The sequence below is a fragment of the Eleginops maclovinus genome, chromosome 21 (assembly GCF_036324505.1).
Source record: "Eleginops maclovinus isolate JMC-PN-2008 ecotype Puerto Natales chromosome 21, JC_Emac_rtc_rv5, whole genome shotgun sequence".
NCBI classification, from domain to species: domain Eukaryota; kingdom Metazoa; phylum Chordata; class Actinopteri; order Perciformes; family Eleginopidae; genus Eleginops; species Eleginops maclovinus.
Genome location: NC_086369.1, coordinates 6,091,651 through 6,118,629, shown reverse-complemented (window position 1 = coordinate 6,118,629; position 26,979 = coordinate 6,091,651). Strand labels below are relative to the sequence as shown.

General features: G+C 44.3%; 1 protein-coding gene across 2 annotated transcripts in view; it reads right to left on the bottom strand.

Moving 5' to 3' along the window:
* Window positions 1-26,737, bottom strand: part of gli3 (GLI family zinc finger 3) — an 86,823-nt gene extending 60,086 nt beyond the window's left edge. For both annotated transcript variants that reach the window (XM_063912176.1, XM_063912177.1), the window contains exons 1-2: window positions 26,346-26,737; window positions 10,488-10,661 (exon numbers count right to left, since the gene is read on the bottom strand). In XM_063912176.1, the coding sequence (XP_063768246.1) occupies window positions 10,488-10,620 (133 nt within the window). In that variant the 5' untranslated portion in view covers window positions 10,621-10,661; window positions 26,346-26,737. The remainder of the gene's footprint in view (window positions 1-10,487; window positions 10,662-26,345) is intronic.
* Window positions 26,738-26,979: the final 242 nt, after the last annotated feature.

The following is a 26,979-nucleotide window of genomic DNA, read 5'->3' as shown; positions in this document are numbered from 1 at the left end:
TGCTCCCTACATACTCTTATATGTCAAAGGTTTTTTCTTGTGTAAAAATGGGCATTCACACATTCGGGTGCATGTGTTTGATTGCATAACTGTGCGCTGCATTGAGGTATAGAGGCCCCCATTAAGATAGTTAGCCTGCACTTACCAGGAGCTGGATAATTAGACACTTCAAAGGCACCTGCCCGCCATCCCATAGGGGGCAGGAATCACAGAGCCCCGCCCTGTTTAAAAGCATGTTAACTCCTATCTGAGGCTAGCAGGCTAATTTAACTCTTGACATTTGATATCTAAGGAATGAGAGGGATCAGCCATTTAGCTGGAACAGGATTACCCCCCCACACACCAGCCCCCTCCTCCTCCCCTTCCTCTCCCTCCCCTTCAACCCAAAACCCCCCCTCTCCCAGTCGGGCCGGATTCATTAATTTTCCCGCTGCTAAGCACTTTATCAATGACTGGTGAACGTCTAAGTCCAGAGTGGACCGCTCTCTCTCTCTCCTGTGGTGATTAGGCCTGTGGATGTTCAGATCTGTCTGTCTAATTCACTGCCTGCTCTGCTGCTGCTCATCCATTCTCGCACCTGCTATGCAGCTCGGTAAAATAACCATGTTTGAACAACACAATGGTCCATTTCCAGGTCATTGTCATAAAGGTCATACGTTACAAAAATTCCTGGACAATGACGTATCACTCTTCTTATTTCCTTTGGCATCGAATAGCTTTGATGTGTTGTATTTATGCCTTAAATGTACTGCAACACACTCCCAACCAGGCTGACTTTATGGTTTTCCTCGCTCAAGTTTTTGCCATTTTCACACCGATCCAATTGCAATCTTAATTTACATGTCGGTATACTGTGGTCCAGAATCGAGACAAAGGTTGCCAGCTTAGTGTTGGCACCAAACTGTATTTTATAATAGCTGGTAATGATGTCATTCATTGAAACCTGTATTCATACTTGACCCCAGCCAGATATATTCTAATACAGCAAGTAACCTTTGACATATCAAAAGTAGAGAGGTGCTGGAAATTAATTTCCATCCATAACCTTACATTAGTCTCAGTCTAATGCCTTCTGCTGAATGTCTACATTACAGGTTGAATCAGGGGCTACACATGAGTGTGACGGATCTGGGTTAAATGAACAGCATGCATGGGCCTTTGATGCAGCAGCTGGTTATGCTTATAGTTTCTAACCCGTCACATTTGGACATAAGGTCTTTTTACCAGAGAGCATGACAATCAGAATTCCAAACTACAAGCCAAATGCCATAAAAATAACACAACTCAACTGACTTATTCACTCTGCTCCCACAATGAGGGGCTGTTCTGCACATACATTAAGTCACCGTGTGCTAAAAAAGGGGGGAAAAAAGCTAATTAAATCTACATTCTGTCTTTACAGCTTGACACATTAATTATCTAAAATAACATTAGTTCATTTTCCACAGTTTTTTCAACAAGAGCTAAAAGGTGCCAAATCCCCCCACAAAGAACTCTTTATGAACCTTTCAATCAGCATTTGACTTCCAAACATCCTATCATCATTACAGCTGACCCTCACCCGCCCCCAGCATGTGATATGAATGGGAGGGCCCGCTTAATAAACAGGGTGTAATTCACCCTTCTCCCCCTTTAAATACAGGTGAGACCTGGACCCCTTCATTACAGTGTCTGCAGCAGGCAGGGAAAGCTCTGCAGATTAGAGGATCTGCTGTGTTGGCCAAACAGACTTAACCACTGTCTGCTGGGAAGGGGCTGGAGGTGAGAAGGGGAAAGGAAAAGGCCCCGTGTTTTCTATGTGATCAGATAAGTGGGTCTGTGGTGCAATAACGAGAACAATTCAGGGGGAAAGCTGTATGTTTGAATATTATGGCCTATTGGCTGGAGCAATCATTGTATGTTACAGGTCAGATAAGCCAAAGCTCGACTCGTTCACTAAGCCGACGTGATAAAGAGAGTAGTTATTTGAGGGGTCCTTAATTCTTAGCTTTGGAAAGGCATTTCTAGTTTTTTTTTTTTAAAGGTAGACTGTGCAAAACATCAAAATATCCATTGGCCAAGCATGGTTCTTTTTCCTCCACGATTTGTTTTGGGAGGGGGGGCGATGTTACCCCATTTTTTCACTTTCAGATGTTTTGTTTGACCATTGGTAATGGGCGGGATCTTTTTGGTTGAATGATATTAAAATCTAGCCCACTCTCTTGCTTATTTCTCAAATTTTACCCAAGCTTTAAATGGATGCAGCCACATAATGGCCCATTACATTTGTAATTAGTTTGAAAAAGTTGCTCTTTTAGCAGAACATACATGGAGCACATGCCCACATACTATTTAGCTTCCTCGCAACCCTTCCCTTTCTCTTTTGGTCTTATGCTTTACCCCCTCAGTAATGAGCTCTCCTCATGTATGACCTCTCCTGTCACTCCTGCCAGTCCAATCCTCCTTTCCTGCTTCACTCTCGCCTCCTTCTCTAATCTCTGTATTACTTTGCCATTAATCCCACATTCCACACGAGGATGGCCTGTGTGGCTCGGATGACACATCGCCTTCATAATCTGGTGTTTAAATTGAACCAGTAGGATGGGAGAGGAAACAGTGTTTAAAATCATCATAGTAAAAGACTGTTTAAGCTACTTTAGCATTCACCTGTAGCAGGTATTCCCTTCCCTCTCCATCCTTCATTACCCTTCCTTTACCTCACTTCATCCCACCTTCTGTATCTCATTGGCACTTTATTCCCACTAATCTCTTGTTACTCACTCCTGGTTTCCAGATATCATCCCTCATTCTCCCAATTCCCATGTCTTTCTGAAATCTCCTCAATCTCCCCTCATCCCTTTCCCGCACATTCCCTCCCTCTCTTCTATCCACTACCTCCCTCTATCCATCCTTCTCTGCCTCCCGCTCCAGAGCCGCAGTGGGACTGTCGGACTTACGCAGCCCCATGCTGAGCTGCTCCAGAGCCAAGCCAGAACAAAGAGCCCATTGAGCCGTGCGGAGACATAATGTGGGCCGCCTTTGACAGCACCGAAGATGAAGTCATGAGGTCGCCAAACAGTTAATAATGATGGCCCATCCTCCAGCTGCAAGTGTGTGTGTGTGTACAGCTTGGTGCAGTCGAGGAAAGTGAGAGAAGATGAGAGATTATGTGTCTGCATGCACACATTACTGAGTATCCACAGTATGCAACGCATGTGTACATATCTTAAAGCATGTCGATGGATAAAAAGCTTTTAAGAGCGTAATGAGATACTCCATGACACTCAAAAATGTGCTCAATCACTTTGTAAATACCACAGAGGAAAAACAAAACCTTCAGAGAATTGCACTTTTAGTTTTGGCTTCGCTCCAGCTGCGTTGAAGAACACACACCCCACCCCACCAGCGCCCCACTTTCCTTATTGGAGTCTGTCTGGCGCAAAGTCTGACATGAGACACGTCTCCGCGGGACTGGAGCTGTCGCTGCGAGGCCCACACTCCGAACATCATTAGACTCACAGCTCCAGGTGAGATCAGGCAGGGTAAGAGAGGCCGAGAGAGGTGCATGTGTATTTGTGTCTCGCATGCATGTGGGAGATTAAGTTCAAGTATTAATCTCAATGCCTCTGAATGGACATGACCTATTAAAATGCCTTTGCCGGACCACTCGCTTGTCAAGTGTCCTCCAGGCTGAGTTGCGCTCGGGACAGGGGGAGCAGGAGGAGGCCGGGAGAGCATGGTGAAAGACAGCTATGCAATTGATTAACATTAGAAGGACTTGCTCAAGTTCAAATTGCATGGCCCTTCTGCTCTAAGCTACAGACATTTGTTTCCCCGCAAGTAGAATGTTTGTTTCAAACCCTGTCTCTGCTACACATCTGAGTTCAATTCTCCGCATGCCCTCTCTCTGAAAATCAATTCCTCCTCCTCTCCTCTGCTCTTTCCTCCAGCTCTGTGAACAGACCAGGGCGAGGGGATTACACTGTCCCTCCCCAGATCCAAGCAAGACTACAAATGGTTCATATCAACTGACACCCTCCTGCCATACAGGAGGAAGAGGCAGAAAAACTTGCCTGGCCGCCCCTGCACGGAAGTGTTTCTGGGCCGTGTCTGCCAATCGTGGCAACTCTTTTCACACTCAAAGCTGGACCTATTTACGAGAGCCCTGGGAGAAATGCGTACGCAGCACCGGAGGGTGGGAAGAATGGAGGGAAAAGAGCCGTTGCTTCTCAACCTCTGCTTCTAATCAATCACCAGAAATCACTGCCATGGTTTATGGCCTTTGATCCTAGCTCCTCTTTCACACTGCGAGGGAGAGAGTCGGGGTGGGGAAAGGGAGGGGAGGGGGAGCAGGGAGAAGGGAGAAGGGTGAGAGTCAAGGCCCAGAGGGTGTGGAGGTCAGGGGATAGAGCTTATGGAGTATTGGGCCTTTTTGCTCTCTCTAACCTGAAAGCATGTCTTGATTCAATCCAGTGAGTTTTGAGCAGTGAGCGGAAATTGACCTGAAACACACACAAGCCATTTTCAAAATTCTGCTATATTCAGATTCTGCATGTTTTTCGTAACTGGACGTTTTTGTTGACCTTAATAACTTCTTTAAAAATGAAATAGTGATTTATCATTTGAACAGCTGCCACTATGCCAACTGAGAGTGAAATGTATGAGGGGGAAGGCACACAAAAAGGCTTTATGGTACATTTTCTTATTTTGTTACACGTAATGCACATAGACTATAATATATAATATATAATAATATTGTATTATTTTTGGGTCTTAAAGCTACATCACACAAAGAAGCTAGCATATGGATTGTTTACATGCATGTAACATGAATGATCTTTTGTTGAGATACTGAATGCTAAAGATCAGCTCAATAGTAAGACATGTCCTTCTTTTATATAAACTCCAACCCTGGTGGCAACCCCACTAGTTGCTTCTCCATTCCATTCAACGCGAATCCAACGGTGGTAAGGAGGCGTGAGTGGCTGAACAAAATAGAGAGGACGCGGAAAGAACACACGACAATAAATCCTCCTGGCAGGGTCAGGACACCCCTGCTTTGTTCCTCCTGGCAGGAGGGAGGCCACTGATGCCTACCGACAAATGGACAGAATGGTAGAATAATCAACTACTGTTTCCCCACTTTATGGGTTTATGAGTTTATGGGGCCCTTGGTCTCCCCTGTGCCTCCCTCTCAGAGAGGAGTGAGATCCGACAGGGCCGCAGTGCTGCTGGGATGCCGCAGGGCCAGGCTTTTCAGCGTACCCCCCGATCCTCTCACACAGGGCAGGCTTTGTGAGGCCGCTGGTTAGCTCCGAGACTGTTCTCTGACCCGTGTGACCTCTGACTCCAAGGCCATTCTGGCTCTCAGCGTGTCAGTGAAAATGATCTCAGGTTCTCCCAAGGAGCCATTGTGATGGTCAGCATGAACTATCACAACGTATTAGAATTATAGATCTATGACTGAGATGTCAAATTGAGATTGTTTGAATGGAACTTAATGCAAATTCAATTAGCATGGGTCAGATTTGATTGGTTTGGCCCATCTGTAAGGATCCCAATGTATTCTTTAATAATTGCCAGAATCTGGGAATGGGACACAATCATATTTGATACACTCCCAGGAGTCTATTGCACTTTACAGACTGGATTCAATTTTGACTTGCAAAAACTTGACCCAAAATGTAACTAAAAGAGTAGCTGGAGAGCGCCTTCACCAAGGCCAAGTCCATAGGTTAAAGTAACATGTATATTTGGATGCGCTGTGAACTAAAAGTGTTCATTTACTGCCCGTGCTTCATACTTACACCAACTTTCATAACATTTGGCCCAGCAGTTTTTGCTTAATCCTGCTGACAAAGAGACAAATTTAAAAAACGTATTGCAAAACAACCTCCTTGTTAGAAATTAAACATTAGAATTTACTTCAAGGGCTAATGTTCAGGGTCCAAGCCATTTGTCCTGCCACATCCACCAGACGCAAACAAGTAGGAGGATCGCTGACCAAAAAAAACAAAGATGCAATTCCACTACAGCAAAATTCTGGAGGCATCTTCACAGCGTGCAAAAGTCTTGAGGCAGTGGCTTATATTCATCTTCCAGCAGTGAAGGAGCTGTGGAGCTCCAGCAGGCAGATTTGAGCATGCAGAAGTGTGCCAGACTAGGAAGGCCAGGCTGGGCAGGACTGGGCCGGGCAGCTGAGGTTCCCCTCCGCCCTGAGTAGCAGCGGCTAAGCTAATCCTGCGCCTCAGGCCCCTGTGAGGTGGCTCTGCCAAAGCCTGTCCCCCTGCTGCTGCAGGAAATTGCCTTCAGTGCAGAGTTCCATGAAATGGCTATGGCTCAACAGTGATGGCAAAGCACATCCACAATGTGCACATGGGTTGTGATGACTTTACAAACCCTAATCCACAGGTAGATTTTATATTCCATTTGTTTTTCTCTAAAACTTTATGATGTGCCATCATGAAAACAGCCATGCTGTGGATAAACAGGTGTTTTTAACTTTTTATTTCTGCTTATATAATATGTTTTTATGTATTTTATGTATTATTTATATACCATACTGAGGTCTTTTGACACTAAAAGCCAGTTTTCCTCTGAGGGGTTGTGTGTCAGGCTCTATAACGCCTCCTCCATTGTGCTGTTTGACCCGTGGGCCAGCCAGAGCTCCCATGAGGTCCCTTATCCCTCCATCAGTCCTCTCTCATTAGCCCCCACAGGCAGAGCCCAGAGTAGGGTAACACAGAGGGGCCCCTGCTTCCTCCACTGGTCCCCATGAAATACATACAGCACATATACAGATGACAGAGATCACCTTTTAGCAGCAGGATGCACAAACAACAAAGGGTTTTCCTTAAAATAACTCTTGTAAAATATTTCTTTTAAAAAACTGTGAGCAGATATATTTCCTGCATTTTTTGTAATATTTAAATCTTGAAATCCGTTTTATTGTCAGCCCTCTGTGCATTCTTGTTAATTGTCTGTATTTATTAATCTTTCTCTTCACTTAAAAAAAATCAACTGTAAAGATACATTTTTCTAAGGGGGATAAAACGGGGATAAAAGGTGGAAAGCAGAGGTGGCAGCATGAGGAGGTGGGAGGAGGAGGAGGGGATGAGGCAGGACACAGTGGAGAAACAGTTGATTATGAGTCCCATCAAGTGATCAATGATTTCATTAATAAGACGGATCACACGGCTGTCATAGCTGTGACACGGGCTGAGGGATGATCCGCTCCCAATGCTCCATTTCCCCCATGCCTCCCTCCCTTCCTCCCTCCCTGTCCTTCTAATATTGCCTCCCTCTGCCAACGACAGGGGAACGCCAAGGAAAAAAGGGATGGAGAGGGGTGTTGACGGGGGTGGGGGTTTAGTCATGAGGGAGGGAGGGAATGCAGAGGGGTGAGGAGGGAGGAAGAAAAGTGAAAATCCATTTTGAAACCCATTTTCAATTAGGGGTCCACAAGCTGTTATCACAGGTGTCCCAGAATGGGGGCCCGTAAGTGAAAATGTCTCCTATCCGTTTCTGAAATGAAACCTTATCTGGGAGGCACAAAGATGGCGGGGACAGCGTATCTGTAAATTACTTTCCATCCCTGCTGTTAACGGGAACTTTATTTCTGTCAGATGACATTCCCCTCTATTTACTGTTGATCATTTAAATGGCTGCCTAAAAAGAAGGTGGCCCCTCTCTCTTCCACTATCTCCTCTCCTCTCTCTCTTTATCATTCTTCCTTCTCTTCCCATCAGGATTTTTTTTCCTTCTTCTCCTTTAAACACTTTGGCCACGCTGTCTGTTCGCTTAGGGATTTCTCCAGTAACTTACACGAAAGCCTATCATTTGTTGCCCTTTAAGGCTTAACTTGTTTGCCTCTAAGACCCTTGCTCTTGCCCTTTTAAGCATGACCATTAAAAGGTCCCAACACTTCATAACCTGCTTAACAGAGTCTGTGTTGCATTAAAACAGCATTCCCTGACAAATCTCTGAACTGTGTTCAGTTGTTCTGTTTCCAACTTTTCTCTTTTCATCCTGTTACGTCCTCTCTCTTTCCTGAAATCAGCAGCACTCATATCTTTAAACTTTTTCCCTGTCTTTAACCAATCCTTTAGCCCCCACCCTGTTTTTTCTCCTTTTTTTATTAGCAAATTATCCCATGACGACAGGATTTATTCAGCCAGGGAGCATGGACATCTTTTCTTTTTTTTTGCCAGGGACCCAACAAAAGAATCAGGGGACTTTGTGGTCCACCTGCCTGCCGAATGATGAGGGTGGGAGGGGAGAGCAGCCCCCCGAACCCCTCCTAAAGAGCACCAATCACAGCATTGTTGTGGCACAGTCGGCTCTTTTGAGCTGTCAGTGCAAGAAGAGGGGGCACAGAGATGAATGGCACACAGGATGAAGCCACCATTTAGCCAACCATGTGGGAACGCTCTAGCAGGACTCAATAATTACTGCGGGCCTGCTCAACTTAGACAAAACTTACTGACTACAGTTAAGAGAGGAAGGCAGAGTTGAGGAAGAGAAGTTTGTAGTGGAAGTAAAGGGAAAGTTTTAGAGCGTAGTCTGTTTCCAGACAAAACAGCAGTTTGCTAACCGAACATGAGCTACAAATCTGATCAAAACTGAACCCAATCACAGTTAATGCTGTGCTTCTAAGATTGCTTTGGAAAATGAGTATCCACCATGTCTGTACTCCACCTGCCGTCCCTACTTTTTTCAAATTTTCACAACTTATTATAGCATGCTGTTGACTGGGGAACCACGTGGTTTCCTACGTGCTGAGATCAGGGGCCGCTCCTCTGCTTGACTGGGGAAATATTTTGCCCGGGTCTTCCTAAGAACCAGTCACTGGGGTTCCACAGCTGCTCACAATTACCTTTTGTTTGCATGGAGGCGGTGGGGCAGGGGCTACGGGGGTTAAAGTTGAAGCGAGTGTAGGGTTACACCTGATAAGAGGTTATGAGTTCTGGGGGCGACTTGGGAATGTGCTGTAATTATAACAACACAAAGAATGTGTAAGCTATCGTCTGATTCCAAGAGAGCGATTGGGATCTAAAAGGGTCCTTTCTCCGCAGATCAGTATCATCCCTCCCTTCGTCAAGTGAATTATGAGACTACTGTATTCAAGGGAGTGCAACTTTCTCTTCTGACGTGGCTCAAGAGACAAACCTCATGCTGTTCAAAGCTGTAATTACCCGCACATTACGAAGAAAAATCCACAATCACGGAGCCAAATTACATCCATGCTTTTTCCACAACAAACTTTTTTTTTTTATCCTTGCTGTCCCTTTAATTAATAAAACTGTGCTGGCCATCTGGGAATGAGTAAGAGTGAGAGTGTTCCCAAGATGCTTAAGGATGTATTAACTTACCCACCTCCTGTGATAACTCCCATATGGGGAGCAAGTCACAGCAACTTATTTACCCTTTCTTGCACTGTTTGTCTCCTCTTCACACTTGGGATGATCCCATTTGACGTCAGCATAGTTGAAGGGGGGGTGGCGGTTAACTCCCTTACCAGCTCCGGATTTTAGAGCCAAACCTCCATACCCAAAAACCTCCAAATCCTCTCACTGCTAATGAGCACAGCTGCAGCTTAAGCCGCGGTGATCTCAACTCTGGTTTTGTTATGACTTCAGCTTGATGCTCCGAGGTTTTCCAGCCAAACCCAAAAAAGAATATTGCATCTAATATTCCTCATTCCAGCATCTGAATTAAGAATGAAAGGCTAAATGGAGGCAGCCTTGATGAACTGTAAGCTCCACACAGCTTTTAATAGCATGTGTTGAAGACATTGCTATGTAAACATGCCAGAGTTTTGCTACCAGCGAGAATTAAATGTGACTCACCACAAGAATAGGGGGAAAGTAAACATAAGTAACATGTGCAAGGGTTCATGCACGTCTAGATCATTACTCTGTTAAGGAGGTAATGTTTTCAGCTTGTCTGTTTATTTGTTTTCTCTGTTTGTCTCTCACCAATTACATTTGGGAGCAGATCCGAATCACAAGGCAAATACATAAACAATGTTTATTCATTTGGAGCCGGAAAAGTCAGAAAATTCAGTTTACAACCGGAAAAAATCATGGGAAAAAAACTCTGAAACAGCTTTAAGTGTGTTGTATAAGTGTTGCAAGTAATACAAATAACCATTGTTTCCATGATAAAACTTAAAGCAACACAACAAAATGGGAAAATGTACCTATGGAATTGGGACCATTCGAAAAGCATACGGAAGTCTGCGCTGTCCAGGTGCCAAACTAGTCCTTTTATATTTTTGAGAGTCAACTTAAAGTAATTCAGAAACACCTGAGCATTACCTCTGAAGTGTTTTGTATGTGCCCAATCATCACGTTCACTCATGCTTTTTGGCTCCATTATGTTCCCATTACTCCACTGGTAAGCTGATCAATGGTCCAGCCTCTCCAAGACTGGGTGTATTCCAAAAGACCAAAATTATATTGACATTATCCCCGGCGGCTGCGTGTGTAGTTAGAGGTGACGCGTACCGTTTGAGGTGGTGCTGGAGGCCACCGCCTTCTCGCTGATGTCATTGCGCGCTGATGAGCCCTTGGTCGCCACAATGGTCTCCACCCTCTTCTTCTTTTCAGCTGCTGAACTGGCCTGGGACTGGGTTTCCATGGCGATTGCTCATTCCTCAGCACCTCATGGAGACGGGATAACTGATCGGAGAAGAAAATGATGTTAAAGGAAAATAAATAATCCGTTTTTTTAAGCAAACCGATTGGTGCATTAAGTTTCAGAATCAAGTTTGTGTTGCTTGACTGAAGTTAAATATTTTAACAAAAGAAGCCTCGACACTGAGGACCTTGTGAGAAAATCTTCAGATCCAATCCTCCCTTTTCATGATGCCCAAAGCAGACCACGGGTCAATCCACCAGCTCACCCTGATTTATTTTAACTCAAACCTGCTGGGCTCTGATCTGCTTGTCGGGAGTCAGATCTCCTCCTACAATAACCTTGGTTAAATATCCAAATAAACACAATTTCGCTTACCTTATTTTAACTGATTCACACTAAACTTTCGACTTCTTGTCAGAAGACAAACCTATATAAACATAGGACATCCTGACTAGGTTTTATATCTTAGAATAGAAGTAAAGGCAGCTTGTGGTTATACTGATAATCCTGCTATAGCAGTCTTTCCAGAGAGAAAGCAGAAACCTTAAGGGGATACCACAGAGAGAGAAACATTCACAATCCTGAAAAAACAAGGCTTGTTTGAAGGCCCTTTTGGGAATATCATGGTGCCGGGCAATTTTTCTTTCAAAGAATAAAGGTGGTTCAAGTTAATACTGTCTGTGGGTTTAGAAGGGGTTCAGCCAACAGTCTAGCAGACATGCTGCTCAGTTCAGCACCTCAGAGGCTGTCTACAAACTCAACTCTATCTAGGTCATGGAGGTCTCTGATTATGGAGACAACACAGTGATACACCGAAACCACTCATTTAAACAAAGTACAGCACAGCTTCATTTTGGTGCAATACGGGGCCTTTACTTAGACTGCATAAATCATGCATAATTAGTGGAAATATTTAGTCTGACTAACATTTTCCTTTCCAATAAACACTGGTTAATTACCCAACTGTACTATTTAATTGTCCTCCAGCCTATAAACATGCACGGATACACAGGCCGGCAGTAAAGTAAGCTATAATGCCAACAGAGGAGTGCTGCTGCAACTACAAGAGAAGGGAGGTGGGGGGGATTTTTTTACCAACTCCCCAAGGAGGGAAAGCGAGGGGGAAGTGGTGAGGGGTAAACTTCAGACAAACACTGTGAGCTTTGTTTGTTTTTTTTCCCAACCCCCTAAAAAACCAAAGTCTGTCATCCATTCTGACCCGACAACAACATCTGTAAGCAATTGCTGGCTTCCAAAAAAAGAGAAGGGAAAAAAACACAATGCAATTACTCCCTTACCAATCAAAACAGAATTAAACAAGAGCTCGTCCTCTAATCACTCCCACATGAATACATGTGTAGCCGTCATCAACAACCAAAGACATTTTTGTCCTACTTGCACAGATATCATCCTAGTTCTCTGCTGCATTTGTTTGATAGAGGGAATGCTTCCATTTCTTCTCAGTATGAGTTAATCGTCGGAATATGTGCGGCGCGTCTGCTCATGCAATTGTGAGTTCCTACCACTATAGCTGATCATAGGTGCCACTCATTCACTTTCATCGGGAGAAACTGAACAAGAGCGTGATCAAAGAAATCTTTTAGGTCTCCCTCTTTGAAACTGTCATTACATCACTCTAATGACTGAACTTGAGCAAAAGCAGTGAACAGGAAAAAAAAAGCACAGGGAGAGAACCTACTTTACCGCCGTTACTGAACAGCTCCCAACATGCTTTGCATGTATAGTGATCATACATGTATGTATGTGTCTTCCTGTCGCCCCCAGGTGAGGTTAAAATAAGAAAAAGAGCTGAAAGTGCAGTGAATATGAGGGTCAGGATCGGGGTTTGTAGGGGAGGTGAAGAGAAAGGGAGGCATTCCTCTGGTCGGGCAAATACTCACAAGTCCAAGCCACTGAAGCGTGTCTGACCGGTCTTTTGTGTTCCACTAGGCAGGCCACAGTTCCAAAGCAGCAATTAAAAGCAGGACCTTTTCACCCATAATCCCTCTGACCTGAACGCCCACACCCAATCCTGCAGATGTTCCTGTCTCTGCTTACACCTTTCGTGTTGCTCATTTTTGCCCCTCTGCAACTTCAAAAACACTCTGTAACTCGAAAGAGGCACTTCCTTCAATCTTCGTTTGTATCAATCAACATAATTTTCCGTGTTTATCCTTGAGTAACTAATTAGAGGACAGAGAACCTAGTCTGAATGTCATGAAGAGCCACTAATGTACACAGCAGAGAAATTAGCATCTTTATCGAGAGTACCTGCATGAGTGGTGTGTCACAGAGACCTGACACAAAAGAATTACAACTAGGCATTGGTTGCTGTTGTGACTCAAAATAAATGTTAATTTCATATTAATGTCTTTCCCATGAAATGTCTGTCCTACACCCAATTAGAGAAGCGAGAAAGAGGGTGTATCTGTATTTGTGCTAAACTGTAATCCTTCCTCACAGAAAGGGAGACGATTAAACAGGTTTAAAATACCACAATTCAGACTGTTCCCCCAGAAAAAAACATTCTTATTTTATAAGCACATTAAGCAAATCAATTTAACATAAATTATACGCCTTGGTGACAAAGGCATCGAGTTGAAAGTCATCCGCAAATTGTACACATCAAAGTGAAACACTAAAATAAACTTTTGCCTTTGATAGAAAAAAAAATCGGTTTCTTTTTTTTCTTTCTTCATGCGAGCTTAAACGACTGCTAACCCTATCAGAAATCACTGCCTTTTGTTATTTAAAGGCTCCATCTTTACAAGCTTAATTCTATGAAACTGCTTAAGGTGTACTTCCAACGGCACTGCATTCTGTCATTAGGATCACATGCATGGCACACACACACACATACACACACACACACACACACACACACACTCTGAAACTGAGGGACATTTTTATAAAAACTCTTGAAGTGTCTTCTTAGATTTGGCAACCCCCCCTCACAGACGGGGTACTGTATTTGTGTTCATTTCATTAGGGCGACTGTTCAGTGTCGAGGGCCCCCCGAGGGGGGAGACTGGCAGCGCCACAGCATTCATCATCATTACATCAGCGACCACCGAGATCTGCTATCTTAGGCTTATCAACACGGCACAAACGCACCGCGGCGCAGCGAGTTAGAGGGGAGGGGAGAGATGGGAGATGGAGACGATTGAGGGAGATTGTGAGCAAAAGTGGGATAAGAGGGGGAGAAAATGAATGGAGGAAGGGAGGAGCATGTGTGTATGTGTGTTCATGATTGTGTGCATGCATGTGTGTGTGCACCTCTCTGTGCCCCTGCATGCCTGCACATGTTTTCCTGTGTGTACAATGTGTGTTTTTGCACATTTCGCAGCTATGCCAACAACATTAAGGGCTCCTGCACAGCTGGAATAACTAAAACACTGAGGGGCAAAGCGGGAGGAGGAGTCGGAGCCCTATAGCGAGATTAGCTGAATCTAGCAATAAAACAGAATGCGCTGGCTCAGGCTGCATGTGTTTGCATTGGATAAGGTCAGTGAGGGGATGAGGCCCCTGAAGGAGACAGTGGAAGTACTCGCTGGTGGTTGGAGGACCAGTCGTGGGTTCAAAATCCCGACTGAGGAGGTGTTCCCGAACTCAATGGCTCTCAGAGGAAACCACACACTTAGGTTTCCATGCTGTGTTTAACGCTGCACTCAGGGCTTGCCCTTGGCCCTGGAAGGCAAAGGGGAAGAGGGGGATTGGGAATTTGGTGGTTGTGGCTCCCATTCACCAGTGAAACTTAACATTGTGCCCAGATGGCACTAAGTATGGCCTACAGCCGACGGGGACCAGCCCCTCAAGTAAGGGCCATTTAGCAGGAATTAGTCACACCCCGCCACACACACATATCAAATCCCTAATATGCACATGCAAACTGGTTTAGCGCTAGGCCTTCTCACCCTTTTGTCAACTGTGACATGTGTCATTTACATGCTTCCATGTCATCCTACAATGAGTCCACCTTTTTACTGCTGCACTAGGTTTTAAAAAGGTGTAAGGTTGATACTTGTATTGAGATGATTTATTCATGATTTGAACCAGTAAATCATGTCATAAATGCTAGATGGAAAAATCGAATGAATATTTGATGTTTTTTCTACATTACAAAATACCTACCTGTCTTTAATTTATCTTTACACCTATGGTGCAGCATCCTAATTGCATTCCTTCAGAAAACTATCTGGACTGCTATCACTACGCACTGCTCAATATTTGAATAGGGAAAGCTTTCAATTGAGGGGTGTTTGTATTTTGTCAAGGACAAACAGTGCAACGACACAGCCCATCAGTAGCTTTCAGCGGAGCTAATAAGATTATCCTTGCATGCGTCTTGCTCCCTCAGACCTCTCCACTTGAGATGCTTTGGAGGGCTGGTAAGGGACCCTGTGTGCTGCGCAGCAGAATGAGCTGAGTGCATCTTACATTCCTGGGTAACAAACCCAAACGATGTAATCGTAATGCTTACATGATGCTTCTTTTGCGCTTGCTACGCAGTAGATAAGGGGCAAATAAAGCATTCCAAACAATGGAAATCTTGAGCGTTTTCCCCACAGCCCCCTGCTTATTAGATTGTTTATTTATTTTGACTTTGCATTTGTTCGTGAGCCACTTGTGTCAGGGCAAGTGGGGCAGTGAGGAGTGAGACAATGGGTAATGCAGGCAGCTTTGTTGCACTGGTGGCCCAGTTATGCGGTGTTGGTTTCCCCTGCTCTCCACTTCCACTCTGCTCTTTTTTCCCATGCTAAAACGTAGAGGCTTTGTTTGACTCGACACTTTCCCTGATTTTTGAGAAGAAGGGAAAGATGCTTGTGCCGCCATTTACTGGAGCAAACAATGCAACCTATTACTTCAGGAAATGAACATGCAGGTCCTTGGGAATAAAATAAGCATTTTCCAATATGCTAAAGTTGTTGGCTTAAACTTGCCAGGTTTATTATTAGCATGAATACAAATATTGTCCACACTGTATTACTTTTTCTTCTATGCACACAGAGGGTTACGAAATCAGTTGTTGGAGCAGCCACCATATACTGTAAAGCTAACGCGTCCGCTGGAGTGGCCCCTGCACATGGCACACTGTAAAGCAATAGAGATTGAGCTCTGTATCCTGTCAGTGGGCCTCTCATCTCCAGTGAAAACAGTCTTGTGTTTGTGGAGGCATTCTTCATACAAGGCTTTAGAAAGTACTCTGCACGATGTCACAACGGCATCCTTCACAGCGAAAGAGTACATGTAACTGCGTTGTTTGAGAGCACAGTATTGCATGTGTGTGAGAACAGGGAAGAAGGGACTGTTTTGACTGTGTTTGAGAGTGTGTGAGCCGAGCTCCATGGCTCTGTGTATTGGAGTTGGATGCACCAGGTGCTCTGTACGCCTCTCAGTATGCAAGCGTGATCACGGTGTGCAGAACATAAATAAGAGAGGGGACCCCAGGGACGGGATGAGTGGAGTAAGAGAAATTCCTGTACTGATGAAAACCTCACACACAACTCCTCCTCACACGTGTACGCAGAGAATGATCCAGCAGATGAATGGTCGCGTGAGAGTATAGTGGCAGCAGGTATGGCTCTGACAGTAGGTCTTCACACAGACAGAGTTAAAAAAAAGAGTGTTTAATGCAACTTTATAAGAGTATTCCAGAAATGTACAGCTACAGGTTATGGAGTCATTGTGAAACCATCCGGCCTACTCATACTTAAAGCTCCCTTACGTCTCTTGATCTTTCCTTCCTCCTTTCTATCTCTTGCTTCATTCCTTTGTGTCACTGGAATAAGTGTTGGAGCGGAGTGAGTCAGTGCTGCTATGTGATTAATGACGGGCCCTGGCGTCTCTGGGGCCGGGCGCTAACAACAGCCAGGGGGCAGCGCGATAATGCAGAATAATAAAGTCGGCAGACAAACAGCCAAGGCAACGCAAGGCCTATTAGCTAGCCCCATCAGGACGGCTAAGTGAGAAATTAGACCTTCCCAAGCTCCGACACAATTCATCAAGTGCTGCCCCTGAATCCCCCCTCAAGAAGTCATAATGTTTACTTAAATACTGGCCTCGATGCCCCAGCAGCGAGCTTTATTGGCTCTTATTAATTCCCGCTCTGGCCCTCGCGGCCATGCCATTTAAACCGAATTAAAGGGGTGAAAATTGGATGAGATGAAGTTGTCTTGCTGTTTGGCTCTTGCATGATAAAGCCGGACCTAAAGAGAGGGAGACTTGGGAGAAAGAAAAAAAATAAGAGGGGAGGGCAAACAAATCAGCATGTAAAGGAATGCTGAATGAAGCTGTCCTGAAATGTGCCGCAGTCAGTCAGAGGAATGCGGGAGAGAGGGGGGAAAAGGAAGAGAAAAACGGGAGACATGGCATCGCTTTAATGCTAGACTTCCTGTGTGGATGGGAACAGATCCAAAAGGGTAACACTGGGTCACACATTCCACAGATGCAGAAACTAAATTATTTTTGATGTATCTAAGCATTCTTATCTTTTATCAGACCGGTTGAAAAAAATACCGTAAAATAAGGTCACTCTCTCAGCACTCCAGCCTTATTTCGACATGTCAGTGATGGACAGGAGTGAAAGGGGAGGGAGTACACTCAGCATGAGTAGGCTACATCCCTTTTAATAAGGTGGCTGTTCTGGTCTTGTAATAACAGAACAATGAGTCATACTTAGGAAAAACGATAATGAAATTGGTCAGTTTTCATCAACTTGTTGAAATAACAGATTACCTAGAGATTACGTATCTAGTGCTGAATTTTTTAAGAAAAATGCTAAATATTTGCTGGTTCCAGCTTCCCAGAAATGAAAATGTCCAACTATTCTTGGTTTCATATCATAATAAACTGAATATATGAGTTTTGAACCATAAATTAGGAACAACCAGACATTTTAAAGGCATTAATTACGTTCTGAAGATTCAAGATTCAAAAGGTGTATTGTCATATCATGGCTACTTTAACTGATTTCTGTCCTTTTATACATTTATTGAGTTTATTGAGTAATGGTAAAAAATAATCGCATCAATGGATAAAGTCAACAGTTCAAATATTCTCCTCATGTGTGATAAGTTTTCCACCCTCTTCGTTGTGTCAGTATTGCTTTCATCTGAAACCACAGCACTGAATGGGTTCACTGGCCCTTGTGCAGGCCTGTAAGTGGAGTGTAGAAGATGAACTGACGGTGTGTGTTGCAGGCTTGGCGGCAGGCAGAGTGTGTTCTATAGAGCAGTATGGAGTGTACGGCAGCTGAGGTGTGAGATCAAAGACAACCGAAGCTCACAGGGAGTCCCGGAGACTTCTAGCTCTCTGATGGCTCTCCCCACGGCAGCGTCGGGAGACAACTCTCTCCCTTCACTTTCATATCAGCCACAGAGCCCCCCCATCCCTCTGCATCAGCTTGTAGGCTCCACACACACACAGGAAGTCTCAGAGGAATTGGCAGTGCTGCAAAACCTGTACCCCACCTAAAGCAACAGTACACACACAGGCTGTTGCTCATCAGAAACACACAGCGGAATATCTTGAATTTTGAAAGAAGGAGTTGGGAGAAACTCATTCTCCCAGTGAGAGAATGTCACGCAACTCAAATACCAAGACGATATCGCACCGCACAACACCGGAATGAGATGCCATAAAGCTCACAGAGCTGCCAAGGGTTCAACAAAAAACTTCCCATAAACTCCAAAGAGCAGAGTCACAAAATGGCCCCCTGAAAATCCCCTGCATAAAGAGCGAGGAACAAGACTGTCATTAGAAAGGCGGCCCCCTCAGGCCCCGCCGACTCTATCGTGAGGAAGCCAAACATCTGGGTGTATTTACGCGTTTCAGCTGTTTGCAACCCCGCCTCGAATAAATCTGGGAGCTGTAACACCATTGCTTAGGACAGCTCCTAAACAAACATGCTCAACGCTTGCCGGCTCACTCACTCACTCCTCTCCGCACGTTCATGCACTCTGAACGGAGCCCGAATAAAAACAGGAAAATACATTTGTGGAGGAGGAGGAGGAGGCCTTAATTGGAGCGCTTGACGTGTGCCTGGGGTTAATTGGGAAGCATGGAGAGCAGCTGGCTCCACGGTGGAAGTTGAGACAGGGATAATAAGTTCACCCGTTGCAGGAAAGACAGTTAGTGATGAATCAGATCATAGGAACAGTGTATCATCCCCACATCTCCCCTCCTCCAACCTGCTCTCCTGACAAGCAGAGACAACCTGGCTCCCAGCTACACAATCTGGCACCTATCACGCAGGACTGGCAGTCAGAGGGAAGAGATCACCCGGCGATGGTTCACACACATTCATTCAGCTAATCACTCACACACACAATAATTCTTACCTCTAGGACACGGAACCTAGTTTATCAGTTCGCCGGTCGATGTATGTAAATCTCTCCAACAATGTGTGTACTAATGGCTTATTACCCCGCGTTAGCTGGTTTGCATTGATCTCTACGCCAGAGGGAGACGGGGAAACTAGAGCAGTTCGCTGCTCATATGTACAGAGCAGGACTATAATCACATCCCAGCTTGTTTCAATAAAGGCAACATTAGCATAAACCATCTCAAACACACTAAAACCTTCACCCCCGCTCAGTCCGTGCAAGAAAGAGAGGGAAAAAACTTCCCTGGATTATAGGGTAATCATGGCCATATGGGATGGGTCGGTATAACTTTGCGTGTCTGTATAGATTGTCTCCACAGATTATGACTTTCAAAATGAGAAAACATTTTTTTTCAGGAGCCAGTATATATAGAGAGAATAGAAAGTGCTTCTTGCAGGATGCTAATGGCTGCAAAGGGTTTAGATATAACACCAAACTCAGTTCCTTGTGCTGGGAGGGTTGCTGAGGGAGCATTTGGGGGCTGAAAGAAGCCCAGGTAGAGTCATAGGCAGTAATGGGAGGAGACAGCGACTTAGAGCGCCACACAAAAGCCAGGCTTTATAAATAATTCCAAAAGCTAACAGGATCCCTTGTATGTGTGAATCTGTGAAATACATTCACACATGAATGCACACACACCCGCAGACCCACACACACACCCCGCCACCAGGGGGAATAGGTTATTCACACTCCTCCACTGGGGCCGCCGTGAGACTGACCGGCCTGGATTGGTGAAATTGGATGAATATGTTTCTTGCATAGATGATGCAAACTAAAAAAAAAAAGTCCTGAAGAAAAACTAAAGGGTCTATTTGAGCAACACACACATTGACACACTCACACACTCCTTCACTCATAATGCAAGGCAGCAAAGCACACCGGAGACCTGTCTTGTAAATCTCTTTGTGAAAGCAGCTTTGGGGGGTAGACAGGGGCTTACATACTGAGCCCTGAGGTAGCGCTACAGACTCCACTCCCTCTAACCCCCCCATGGTCTTTCTCCCTCTCCCACACACATACTCTGCGCTCTCCTCTTCTCTCTTCCTCACTTTCCGTCTACCCCACATTTTCATCCTACTTTCTTGCCCTTCTCTCACCTTATCCATCGCTCCCTCCCACCCTCTATTCTTTCCTCTCCCCTCTTTCCTCCCCTCTGTCCCAGCCCGGGCTCTAGAGCACTGGTCCTTAGCCCTGCAGGCTCCCGTGGTGTTGCGGTGACTAATGTCCTGCCTTTGCTCAGACAATGAGTTTGAGACTGAGCCGGGAAAGTGTTGAGGAGGGAAAAAGACTCCAGCACCTTTTGACAAATGGAACCCTTCGCACACCCAGGCCCACTGAGGGAGGCTTTACAATGTCGCGCTCCACGCTCCACGTCCTCCGAGGGACGGCTGCAACCCGCAAAGCCGCATCTGGGGGAATATAATGAATTCTTTGGGAAGTCTAACCTGGCTTTCTTCATGAATAAGATATATTTCCAAAGCATGTCGACCCCTCTTAATAAAAACACCAGTCTGGCAGGAATAGCCAAAGCCGTTTTAGGGCCCCATGTACACGTTAATATTTCTGTTTCCCTATACATTTTCTCAGGCCTACTCCTCTCCAGTCCTGTCACTGCAAGGCCAGCCCTGCACTTCCCCTGTAAGGTGGAGGAGCCATGATGACAAACTGTCCTTAAAAATGGCTGGAGTCTTTCTCTTTCAAGGAACTCAAACTCTTGGATGCTCCCTCTTCTTCCCAACACACCCTACCCCCCATGCAACCCTGAAAGGAACTGGGCTTTGTCTGAGGAGCAAAGGAGAGAGGAATCCCCCCCCCCACCCCCTTCAATCCTACCTCCCCTTCCCAAACCCTGTTCCTCACTCCCTGCGGAGTATTGTTAAAACACAGCCCCCTCTCTCTCTGCGGCCCGGGCTCTTAAAACAGCGTGCTTTGCATGAGAAAAAACGATTAGTCTTCAAATGCTCCGCTGTCAAAGGAGGGCTCTTTCAGGTTGGGGCAGAAATTTGCTCAGATAGTAGAGTTCCCCCTTTTGTTTTTCTAACATGAGGCATTATTAGAGCCAGGGTCTGTTAGCATTCATTGCTGAGAAGAACACACCAGAGGGGTTTATACGGGATGCCCCCACCCCTCCCTTTTTCCAACTTGCCCCAAGTCCGACGGAAATGAAGGAGCAGAGTGGGGGAAGAGGTACTCATCTAAACATGTTTGGAGAGGAGAGAGAATGTCCGGGCCTGGTCTTCTTTCAGGTATTAACCCTGGGATTTACATTTGACATTCAAACAATAGACCCCTCCTTGACCTCCACTCCAGGGCCCAGCAATACTCAAAGATAACTGCCACTGAAAGACAACCACGAGCAGCATGGGATTGCAAACACATGGGGTTCACATTGTGAGCATTATATCATGACAATGCATAACTTAATTAATGGTGTAAGGACAGGAGTTGCTAAGTTAAGAAAAGACTCTGTTTTTTTTTTGCTTAGTTCAAATAATGTTGATAGGAAAAAAAGTGCTGGTGTCTTAGAGCAGACAGAGCCTGACTCATGGCTTCACACATCAAGAGGCAGGGGTAAGTGACAGATCATTGTTCACAGCAAGCGGCCAGTTCATCTGTCCCCCCGTCACCACCCCGGCAGGGAAAGCACAGACCCCCTCACGGATGCCACAACTTGCTCCCATCAAAGCTGACACAATGCCACATCTGCAATAACAGCCTCCGCCGGCCCCGGGAAACTGTGTCTTTAGGTGCTTAACTTTACACGCAGCCCGCAAACAAATGGGCCCCAAAGCAAAGCACTTCACCTCTTGCTGCTACACTTCACACCGCAGACTTAAAGACAGTTTGACGGCAGCTACAGCAACAGAGGAGGGGATGAGCGGCGCCCACATGCAGGCGTGACCTGTCCTGTTTCTTCTCAAGTGTGTGAGAAAAGAAAACGCAACCACTAGCTGGCACACTCTGCATTCTCGCACACAAATCAGCATTTCTGCTATAAAATTTACCATGACCTTCACCTGGGCTTATGTTAAGCTGTCAGGTACAATTTGATCGATCATAATTCAAATCACTCAATTCAAATGTGCTGTTTTCACTGCCTCACTTTGGGAGGGCAGTTGACCAGACTCAGTGTCAGGTCCAGTTGGAGTTTCCAACAGGCCAAAGCAACGGAAAACAAAATAGTCTCTCAGCCCCTGCTAAGGCAGCTTGAGCTCCCACTCTTTTTTCCTCCTTTTCCTATTTCTATAGACAAATGAAAAAAAGTTGCACCCACAAGAGAGGGGGAAAGAAAAAAAGACTAAATAAGAGCTAAACATGTATGTTAGTGTGAGAGAAGAAGAAAGTTTGAATGAGCAGCATGTACACGCATGCTGTTGGAGTGCCGCGAGGGGTATTAATGTTGTGTCAGTATGCTGTTTGCAAAACCCTCAAGTGTATTAAGATTCCTGTGTGTGTGTGTGTGTGTGTGTGGGTGTGTTTTAATATACATATCTAAAATTACAGTGTGATATCTCACACCCTCTTCATCGCCACTTTCCCCTCATCGCCTTATCCAAAGACATCACCCGGCTTGAAAGGTGCCTTTAGCAGGCTCCTTGAAGCAGGGAGCGGGGGTCCCGCTCTGGGACAATGATGGTTGAGGTGGAGGGGAGTCGGGGGAGCAGGAACACATAGCATATTAAATCTGCTGGCGGAGCTGGGTCGTCCGCGCGGAGAGCCAGATCTGAGGCATGCCCTGAAGGGATGGCTGGGCCTGGGGATTAGGAGGCCAAGGAGAAGCCGTTGCGCGCCCGAAGACCCCTTCTTGTCTCTGCTCGCACGCAAATGCATCCAGACGTTTTGACGCGTCTAAGGTTTGCCATCTCAGCCCAACTTTTCATAGCACTGCTCCGCGCCTCGCAAACCACACCAGCAAACACACACACACATTTCCACCCGCTCTCATGCAAAGCCTTTTTTTCCCTCAATCACTACCTCTGTCTGACTTGTCCTCTTCCTTTCCTCACTGTGTCTGTTTCATTTGATGTCAACATATCAAAGTACCAAATCATCAAAGTGAGAGTTTTCTTTTGGGGGCCATCTACTCAACTACTCGAGTTACTTGCAAGGGAAGCAACAGCTAATCAAATTATACAGGGAATTGCTCCAAACTCTCTCTGGTCAGATGGTTTCACTGTATTTTTAAACGTAATAAATGTTAGTTTTTACACCTCTGTGGAGACCCTGAAACCTCCCCAAAAATATCATTAAAAAAATCTTCATAAAAGCATTTTAACCAGCAAGCTAACACTCAAAGAAACTGCAGTCCTCATTATCTTAAGGAAAATCAACTTCCACACATTACCCTCGTTTTAACAAAACATTTGCCACCTCTTTGAGGGCTTCAGTTTGCAGCATTAGCACAACAACAAAGCTCATTAGGGCTTCTGGCATAAAAACCTGATAACAGGTATTCTTCCTGCAGGGTGTAAAAGGCCTGAGGACAGAACCCGCCTTTAGCTGTGAATGCAAGGCCCCTTAAAAAGAGGAGAGGGCCATACCTCAAAAGCTAATAGCATGTCATCTCCCTGCATTAACATGACAGCCCTTATTCTGCCAGGTCGCCAGGTCATGGAGTACCGGGCCAGTGTCGCTATGCATAATTCTACTTAAAGAATTGTTTAAAGTTGAGATAAGAGAGCACGCTGCTGCTATCTGACGGACTGACTCCTGCAGAAGGGAACGCTATCCGCCTGATCCACCCGCATGGAGCTGAAGTGCGACTATGATACATCTCTGCTGGCTACAGTAAGCGAGTGGCTCCGAGTTGTGCATCTCATTCCAGCAGATTAGCATCTTAAACACTGCTGCATTCATCACTGCTGCTGCATCACAATGAGACAATGTGCTTTTTGGGGGAAAGGTGCACCTGTTTGACATCAGTTAACCCCTTGGTAGTTGTTTTAGATAAAATGTAATAGTACAAAATAATATTTTTAAGTTTCCTAATATATGTACCGTACATATTAATTATTGAATTGTGTTTTGTGGCTTTTATATGTTTTATTCTGTCACATCCTTGAAATATTCTGACAACCTGATTGAGGGCAGAACAGTGCAGTAAAATAAATAACAAAAGGTCTCAGATGTATCTGTCATCACTAATTAATTTAAGGCTCATAGAAAATATATCATATGCTATATATATTTTATATTAATACAATCCAATGCCATCTGAATCTTGGCCTCAAATATTATTTATATAAGCAATTATATCATATTTTAAATCATCACTTTGATTTTTAAAAATGGTTAAGAGGCCACAAAAATATTTTTAAAAAACAGTAGGGGATAATTGTACATCCCTGTTTGTTAAATCAGAAATAAAAGAAATTACAATTGGAAATTATTCTCATGATGATTCAAAATATAAAATATTAAGCCTTAAATCTGTGCGAGGCCTGATCCGTCTCCTAATTCTTTTCCATATTAACTGACCTGAATCATTGACATGACAGTGATTTATTCCCTAATAAAAGGCCTTGTTATTTTGTTATTATAAATAAAATAGGGGACATATTGAATGACAGTTTATGTGACAGTCCAATTTTTATTTTATAAGACAAATGGAAACAAGACCTGCAAAAAAGCTTGCTCAATGCCAAAATCCACAGTAAGGATGAATGATGGAGCAGCCTCATAAAAATAACTAAATGGAGATTTTTATCTGTATGAACTTGTGCTGTTAAACATCTTATTTGGTGTGTTCGCTCACTGCTCCGTCTCAAAGCAGCCAGACCTCCGTTAATAATTTGCCAAGTGTCAAAAAAAGGAGGATTTGAGCAGCACCGCATGGCTGAGCACCTCGGACCCTTGTCGTCTGTGTGAAACCCGAGAGCAGACAAGCAGATAAAATGTGGAACAGCTGGCGAGCACAGGAGGGAAAGTTTCAAACAAATATCCGCACATGTGGAGGCTTGGGGGTTCTCAAATGTTTTCATGTCCCGGACCCCCAAAAACCAAGACTGACTTCTGTTAGAGATTTGTTTTTCACCCTGAAAATGTCCAATGACACTTTTTTTTTTAATGTGTGTTTGTATTTTATTTATTTGTATTTTTCTGTAATGATAAAATGGACACACCTGTTATTGTAATAGCCCTTCTTATACATTTTTAATTGTGATAAATCCAGTGAATTTTACATCTTAACAGTGACTTTGCAGCATTTCAAATTTTGCTTGGGGCCCCATAAAACTCCCCTCATGGACCCCTGCAGGGCCAGAGACTCCCACTGTAATGGGCTTACATTTTTCTGAGCACATGTACATGCTTTCAAACACGCTATGATGTCTCCTTGCACGTTTTTCCTTTTTGAAGATGAAGGAATAACATGATAATACTAAAACTACCAAATTCAAATCAAATTGCCAGATATAATTTAAAAGATGTTCTGAATGTAAATGATTTGACTGAAGTTTATCCTTGTTTTAAAATATATCTTTATATGGATTTTGTTTTTTGTTTTGCAAATCTTCCCTGTTATAAAAAAAATAAATGCCTACACTGACAAATCACATTTTGAAAATACTATGAAATCCAGTGATGAAGAAATATTTTGAGTTGTACAATTGTTACAAATTTAAATATGCTTTAAAGTAAAAGGTCAAGTAGAGGCTCAGACTCAGGCTCTGTTGGATTTAGAAAATAAAACAGTATCTGTGAGCATGTGCATGTAACTGTTCCAATAAATCAGCACACTCTAAGAGGATAAACCGAATCAATAACAGACACTGAAATATGATCACACATGCACATAAATATGCATGCCTCCTTCCCCCTCCCCCCACGCGCGTTTCTTTAAGCAAAAGTCCAATAAAGTTTCATGTCTGCAGAAGTTCAGTTAAAAAATCCCATCAGAATTACACGTGTGTTTTTCTGTCTAACACATCAATAAGTAAAAAACAAACACGTTTCCTATTTCTCCCAAACTTTATGCAACTTTATGCTTGTTTAAAAAAAAGCACATCTGTCCGTTGGATACTTGTTAAGTGTGCCATCCGGGCTTTCCAACAACCAACACCTATTTCACAGAGCATAAATCACACACCCAGGCCAAGTGTAAAACAAGTATGTTCTGCTTTTTCTGGGGCTCGAAGCTTTTTTCGTTGTTGCTTTTTTAAAAGCTGGTGTTTCGTCCCAGTTTTTCTGTTAATCCACTTCATGTCTACATCTTAACTTGTATGAAATTCCATCGTTTTGAAATGTGAAACCTCTCCTGGTTCAAGTCTTACTGCTCTTCCAAACTTTAAAAGTGGACACATAAACGCAACAATGAGTGTAAAATGTTTAGAGACTACTTACTTTTGGGGGGGATTCCCCTTCTAAGTCTTGACTGTTAAATCTTCACAGGAAAAAAAAGACTGGTCTTCTTTCTTCGGCTTCTTCTGTCGCTAACTTGCAGATGTGCCTTTGGAGTTGCCTGGGACTTTTTTTTTTTCACGCTGCAACTCCAACTCCGAAGCGTTGCTGCCAGACTTTTTCCTCTTCTTTCTCCTCCTTCTCACAGTTTGCTGTGTGCAACAACCGCCGGACTAACACCATCAGCCTGCCGATAATATCTGCCGATAGCAGACCACAGATGTGCGTAAAAACAACATAAGCGTCAGAGAAGCGCATGGAGAGTTGTTATTACATTTAGTGCGCTTTTTCGAGGAGAAGAGAGAGGGCGAAGTGTGGGACTCCAGCTGCTCCTTCGCTGGCTTGACTCCTCCCTTCGGATTGCTCCCTCCTTTCCTCACTGCCTCCCTCCTTTTCTATTTATTTTCTGTACCCCCTTTTCTTTCTTTTTTCTCTTTCTTTAAGAAAACATTTGTTATATTTGAATACTAGTAATTCATGTGTTACAAGTTGTGAAAAAACACAAACATTATACTCAGTTTACCAAATAGCTTTTTCTAATGGGCCATTGGTACACAATTCTATAAGTTACACAACT